This window comes from Syngnathus scovelli, chromosome 22 (assembly GCF_024217435.2).
Source record: "Syngnathus scovelli strain Florida chromosome 22, RoL_Ssco_1.2, whole genome shotgun sequence".
Lineage (NCBI taxonomy): Eukaryota > Metazoa > Chordata > Actinopteri > Syngnathiformes > Syngnathidae > Syngnathus > Syngnathus scovelli.
The window spans coordinates 5,564,301-5,571,522 of record NC_090868.1 but is presented as its reverse complement, the minus strand read 5'-3'; the positions used below and the strand labels follow the sequence as shown (position 1 = coordinate 5,571,522).

The following is a 7,222-nucleotide window of genomic DNA, read 5'->3' as shown; positions in this document are numbered from 1 at the left end:
AAACGTAAAACAGTTGATAGAACGAGTCACGGGTAAAAAAAATAAATATTAAAAAGTCTCACCTGTCAGTGTGTCACAGAGAAGGAAGGGCAGAAGGTTAATGTGTCATCATAAATAATATCAGGGGGGTAAAATGGCCGACCCACCGTGAACAAATAAAGGCTTGTTTTTTTATGAGGTGACCCTTTTGTCGTTGCTCATAATCAAAATTAAAGGGGGCTGGCGCGTGAACGAAGTAAGGACGATATTTATCAGTTTCAAAGTCAAAGGGGCAATAATTGAGGGTGGAATAGCATCGAAGTCATTCATTTATTTTAAGATTAGAAGCCAGCTAGCGTTTCCAACGAAGTATTTTAGTTTTAATTTTGTCATCCGGGAATTTTACTCATCAACTTTGTCCTGTACGGAGAACGTCAGTGAGCGCAAAGACGTCAACAAAATCTACTAAAAGAATAAATCCCGGATGTTTGTGAGCGTTGCTCGCTTCCCATGAGTTTATTTTATATTTGAATGTATCATTATCTGATAAAATAAGTTAAATTCAATTTAATCAACTTCACTGACGGGTTGTATGCAAAAAGCCCACATTTATTAGTCACACTATGTACAAATTAGACTTCTTAACACAAATTGACTGTTTCTCTGAAACCATACTTACACTGTTGCACCACCTTGTGGTGAAATCCGTCATTTGTTCGACTCACGAGACACTACACTATACTGTACACACGCACAAAGAAATGTGACATCTTAACAAGATGATTTGAGATGCCCACATATCAAAGCGACATTCCGTGTTGTAATTACTCATGACATTATTTCAAAATGGAGACCATGAGCAGGATGCTCTGTGCAGATACATCTGCCCAATAGAGCCAGTAAGACTTATGAGTCAAGTTTTATTGCTGTTAGCATTTCCAGCTCATTTGCTCAATATCCCATTTGGACGTGCAGTGGAAAAAACATCCTTGCAGAGTTGTCATCGTCCTCATCGAAGGCACTTTAAAATTCATGCTCTTAGGCACAGGATCGCCTTGACATCTCTTGAAGCGCTCGTCTCGGATTGGGAGAGGGGACAATCTCAATAGAACTCGATCAGGTATTCCGGGTAGATCTGATTGCTGTCGAAGATGACGTGGATTTTCGGGTTGACCATGTCGTCCACGCAACTGTCGAAGAAATTGGTGAGGCTGGTGTCCTTGGAGGGCGGGCGGCAGTAGAGCGGTTTGCCCAGCGTGTACTCGCCCACCAGCACTCGCGCCAGGAACATGCTCTTGTACGACGGCTCACCAGCGAAGATGGGTGGCGACAGCCCGTGCCGGTGCAGGTTGCTGTTGTGCTTGGTGGTGTTGTAGCAGAACTTACTGGAGTACTTGGCGTCCCGGGCGAAGTAGCTACCTGAAAAGGAGGAAAAGGCACTTTAGTCGGAAATCATAAAGCCACGCATGGACGCTTTTGCACCTTTGCCATATACGTCGCCGTTGCTTCCTGTGAGCCGCCAATCAAAATTAAACATGCATATGGCCTGGATGTTGTTGCATCCCGTGCCGTGGAAAAGCCTTCGTTCCTCAATATCAAAAGTGCGCTTCACTTTTCTCAGCTGCATTTTCTTCCTTTGGAAAGGGGACAACAAACACATACAAATTTGATTGTATAAATATAAATAATAAATATCATATAACGTGTATATGTATGGGCCAGGTAAATTGGCATTATTGTAATCCCAAATTTCGCCACTAGGGTGTGATCAAATTTGCCTCGTTGTAATTCCAAATTTAGACAGCAGAAGATGCCAAATCTTGACATGAGACCTATCCAAATTTGCATAGTTACACGCAACTATAGATCCAATGTACTTTTTGTTATTTCTGCTTTACGCTAAAATATGAAACCTGTAACAGCTTCGCAGTATAGTCACATATGTTAACGTAGGGGTACCCATCAGGCACGTGCACTCATAGGAGGCAGGTGAGGCAGTGCCTCACCTTGCCACCAGGGGCGGTAAAGGGCTCAACATGGTTTCCTCAGCTGTCACCATAAGTTGTTAAAAAATGAACAATATAATAAAACATAATATAATATCTGTCCTGTGGTCTATGCTTTTAATGCAATTTTGGTGTGTTTCCTATACATTTGGATCATTTTCATAGTCAAAATAGCTGTATCTCTTGTTCAAATAACAACGGGAGACGAGAATCATGGAGGCTGAGGCAGTGACAGGTAGTGCCTCTCAGGGCGTGCGTGTGAGTGTGTGCACCACTCATGCTGTACTGTACTGAGCGCGTACAAATGGCGCGTGCTTGCAGTCAGCGAGAAAATACGGGCCTTGAGGCAGCCAGTACTTTTGCCTCAAAGATGGGGCGATAGTGAGCCTGCAGCTAATAGTTCACGACACAAGTAAATGCGAGAGTAAATTAAGAAGAAAAAAAAAAAAGAAAAGAAAAACAACCAACAACATTCGGTGCTAACGCGTTGCTATTTGGCTTTATTTTCCCTGAAAATGGAGGATATAATCTCGAAGATAAGAAATTTTCAAAACTTGACTTTCAGTCAAAGCAAGAAATCATAAGTAACGCCAACGCCAGATTTGCGAGGATTAATTCAAACTACGGGCCTCCCGGGACGGACTACAACACGTTCGTTTCAAAAAGATTGGTACTCTAAAAAAGACTTCATTTACAAGTAAAGGTAAGAATACTGCAGTGGTGTGTTTAAATGTACAGTGGTGTGTTTAGAATGTTATTAAATTTAATCAAGAATGGGATAACAACCATGTATGCTTGTAAATCTGACTTGTGAGTCAGTGGCTTAGCGTCATACAGTACATTTGTAAATCTAACTCTGAGTCAGTGCCTCACCAACCCCAAACCTCACCGCACGTCACTGTTACCCAAGATCATAAAGTGTTATGATTCATGTGTTTTGACACCGCTTTTGAGGCAGAATCCCCCCTGAGAGTCCACCAACCTGCAAAAGAATTCCCACAAATCCAAATTCTGAATCCTCTGGATGGATTTAATGGGTCGATCCATGGTCCTTTCGTACAGCCGGGCAACTTCTTTAAACTCGTAGGTGTCTCGGCCCAACTGGACTAGCTATCATAGAAAAAGGGAAATAAAAAAAACAGGGAAGGCTTTAATATTGCTAATTATGGGATTTAGGGGTTTCGGTGTATTGTTTTTAGTGAACTGAGTAAAGGAACTATTTTGTTATTTTTATTATATTCTGTTTGAGGTATAGCTAGATATGAATATGTATTCCAAGATTATTTTGATATTGTTATCATATTGTAACTTATCGTTTTGGTGTTGTTAATGTTATATTACCACTTTAGTGTACCTGATAGGGCTCGTCCGTGTTGATCCTCTCCCAGTGACATGGCACGGGCAAGGCCAGGTTGTCGCAAATAAACCTGAAGGTGAAGTCAAGGTCAGACAAGACTAGATGACGTCAGTGCATGATGCCCACCTGAAGCCGGTTGCGGAATGGAGGGAGCGCTTGATTGGCCGCTGCTTCCCAGTCGTCAAGTTGACCTGCCGCATGACTGGTAATTATAACAATCAAACAAACATGAGCGACAGCCACGCAAACTTCTTGTCAATTTCATACCTGAGAAGTCCAGTCGGTATGTGTACTTGGCCGTGTAAAACTCCATGACGCCGCGCTGGTTCCGGTTGTAGCACTGCTCAATCTGGGCGCTGGTCACGGAGCAAGCAGCGCTCGGGTCGATCTGCCGTGAGATGTGTCACATTAGTCTTACTTTCCATTTTTGATGATCCCATGACCCAGGATGGGGGCTATTTGTGAAAAAAACAAAATAGGTTTCTGTGGCATAAACAGCTGCACTTTTCCCAACATCGATACAGTGAAAGAGGTGCAGTACAGTGAAATTAAATGGACAAAAATATCACCGGAAGCTTCAGAAACTACAACAATAACTAAGATATTATTATTATTATTATATATATATAATATATTATATATATTATATATATTATATATATATTATTATTTCTTATATATTTATATATATTTATATATATTATTTCTTCAAATATGCAAAATTATTTTTGTTATTTGACTAATTTAATGAAAAAAATTCTTAAAAATACGAAATAGAATTTAAAATGCATTTAAAAAAAAATCTCCCTGAACCGGTGTTTAACAAAATACTGTCAAAGATTTGCAGAAAACTAAAGTGTCAAGTCAATTTCGCTCAATCAATATCGGGGGGGGGGGGGGGGAGCATCGACACTTGTTCGGTTGTGTTTCGTGATTTGTTATCAGCAATGTTTTCTCATATGGAGCCTACGTCACACAGTACCCGTATGTCCGTGTATAATCATAGTGCTGGGAAAAAAATAAATAAATAAATAAATCTCACGTGTGTCATCCAGTACAGTACCTCAAACATGTGCCACACCCCACACTCGGCCAGGTAGAACCAGCACCAGTTTGGCTCCAGGGTGTCCATCTCCTCCACCTCCAGGGACTCATCCTCGGCCGTTCTGGTGGCTAACATTGCGCTAGTTTCAAACAATGGATGCCAAAACAACACACCGACGACCACTCGGCGCAGGCAGGGGGCGTGGGGGGGTGGGGGGGGGAAGGGGGGCCCGGAGGTGATTTGATTTAATCACACTGGTTTCAATCGGGGTGAGGCATCTTGGGAGTGGAATGTCGTGACCCTCACGGCGTCAGAACTCCAGTCGCCCGCTGCTGTTTTCCAGGTTCATTCTCATGTCCTGGTTAGAATGAGAAAGCAAAATACGTCACATTGTCACGCGCCAATCACGTCTCAAATAAAATATTTCGCCCTGACTTTGAACTGCAGGGTATACGTAACGCGCCACCATTACACCCATCGAATTTTGACCTGATTTTGTTTTTCTAGGTATCCAATAAACCTAAGTGAGAATGATCATTTGCTACTATTTACTGTTGTAAAGTAATACATCCAATCATTATATTCCCCGTATCATCTCTTCATGCTGCACATTGAACACATTCATGCAATACAGTTTCAGTTTATTTAGAGGAAAGGTCGACATGTATCATCAAAGTTTCATGGACTGGCCTGACTCAGTTTGTACTGATCTCCCTGTGCGTTATGTACTTCATGTACGTTATGTGCTTCATGTACGTTGTCACAGTTCATCAGCCAGCCAAACTCATGTATAGAACACTTGAGCCAGGATTCAGAGCGTCTTGCTCCCTTTATTTCTATTCAGTGTTAAACACAACGAGTGAAACTGCAAGTGAAACAACAAACACACTTAGTTTCTTCTATAAGTTTTCTTCTTATCTTATAGACAATAATAAAGTTATCCAATAAAACAATGATAACTTACAGCCGTTTTCGCTTAGATGACGCGAGTAACGCCGTCTCTCAACTCATCAGTTGTCAAGTCGCTTCAACAAAAACATGCGCAGCTTCTGTGCACTTCAAAATACATTTCCGTTTTGCTTCCGAACAACAAATAACCATTGTGTATGCTCCCTTACATAGAAAACACCTCTTACATCATGAAAACAATTCTGAGGGCACAACACAGTTCAAGAACCGTTTAAATTGCATAATAGAGGTGGCTGATCTGATTTGAAGGGTACGGAAGAGGATTAGGGCCAGTGAAGAAAAAAAAAACGAGGGGTGACTGGATTCTGACTTTTTTTCTCAGAATTCTGACTTTAAAGTCAGAATTCCGACTTTAAAGTCAGAATTCTGAGAATAAAGTCAGAATTCTGACTTTATGGCGTGGGGTGGCGGAGGGAAAGTCAGCGTGGTGTGGTTTTGACCAGCGAGGACATTATGTCGTCAACGAGTGACTTTTTGCGTGCCAGAGGATTGCCGGAGGACGTCATTTCACTCTTGGAGGAGCAGGGGGTGAGTAAATAAAGCATTGAGTTCATTTTGGTGACTGTTGCGTATATAACTGGCTCCGTGTAGCATGTAGCTCCGTTGCTAATTGATAGCTCTTAACGAGATGCGCCTCAATTACACGTAAAGAAGCATTATGCGTATTTTTGTACATTCAGTAGTCAGTTTTATTAAACCGATGACGTAATGTACGATTATAAATATATATATATATATATATATATACATACACGTCACGGCAACGTCACAAAGCGTCGATAAAACATCGCGACTCGCGTCATCAAACCACTTATATGCCTTGCTGACTCCATACCATAATCCGTGGCTAGCTCATTTTAAGTATGTACACACTCACATTAAGTCAACTGATGATTGAAATAGTGCATAAAATGAAATAGTGCATAAAATGAAATAAAAAACACATAGACTTCAGGTATAAATGTGGTTTAATAAATTCTTAAAGATTAAACAGTTGCAACATGTTTGTCGAGTGTGGATTTGATTTACCATAAGTATTTGTGCTTCATTCTTTCAAATTGATTCTGTGTGACGGATTTTTTTTTCTATCATCGTGCAGATTGACAGTGATGTCATCACACTGATGGACGATGCCACTCTTGCCAATTACATCCCTCGCTATGGAGACCGCATTGCACTCTTTAATTTTTGCGAGACGAAACAGCCTACATCCAAAAGAAAAAACGGACTTTTAGAAAAACTACGTGAAAAAATGAAACTCAGGAAAGATAGTGACAAAGAGGACACCACCTCAAAGACACAACCACAAGAGACAAAGAAGCAGAAAATGTCCTCGCTGGTCAAAACCACACCACGCTGACTTTCCCTCCGCCACCCCACGCCATAAAGTCAGAATTCTGACTTTATTCTCAGAATTCTGACTTTAAAGTCGGAATTCTGACTTTAAAGTCGGAATTCTGAGAATAAAATCAGAATTCCGACTTTAAAGTCAGAATTCTGAGAATAAAGTCAGAATTCCGACTTTAAAGTCAGAAATAGGGAATTCTGACTTTAAAGTCAGAATTCTGACTTTATTCTCAGAATTCTGACTTTAAAGTCGGAATTCTGACTTTAAAGTCAGAATTCTGAGAATAATGTCAGAATTCTGAGAATAAAGTCAGAATTCCGACTTTAAAGTCAGAATTCTGAGAATAAAGTCAGAATTCTGACTTTAAAGTAAGAAATTGGGAACTTTAAAGTCGGAATTCTGACTTTGAAGTCGGAATTCTGACTTTTGTTAGGTTACGGATTCTAGTTATTGATCTGACTCCAAATTGCGATCAACACTTAACACATAAATTGCTATGTCCTAATCCACACACTGGC

At 40.7% G+C, this 7,222-nt stretch overlaps 1 protein-coding gene across 3 annotated transcripts; it reads right to left on the bottom strand.

Moving 5' to 3' along the window:
• Positions 1-567: 567 nt before the first annotated feature.
• On the bottom strand, positions 568-5,507 carry LOC125992051 (protein mono-ADP-ribosyltransferase PARP11). 3 transcript variants are annotated; one of them, XM_049760625.2, is made up of 9 exons: positions 5,352-5,507; positions 4,406-4,745; positions 3,610-3,730; positions 3,475-3,544; positions 3,340-3,418; positions 2,968-3,095; positions 1,462-1,613; positions 1,250-1,398; positions 568-1,169 (listed from the first exon to the last, which is right to left on the bottom strand). In XM_049760625.2, exons 2-9 carry the CDS (start codon positions 4,520-4,522, stop codon positions 909-911), a joined length of 1,077 nt encoding a protein of 358 aa, XP_049616582.1. In that variant the 5' UTR covers positions 4,523-4,745; positions 5,352-5,507; the 3' UTR covers positions 568-908. The 3 variants fall into 3 exon arrangements, with proteins under 3 accessions (XP_049616582.1, XP_049616584.1, XP_049616583.1); XM_049760627.2 differs by having other exon boundaries at positions 883-1,169; positions 1,291-1,398; XM_049760626.2 differs by having other exon boundaries at positions 883-1,398.
• Positions 5,508-7,222: the final 1,715 nt, after the last annotated feature.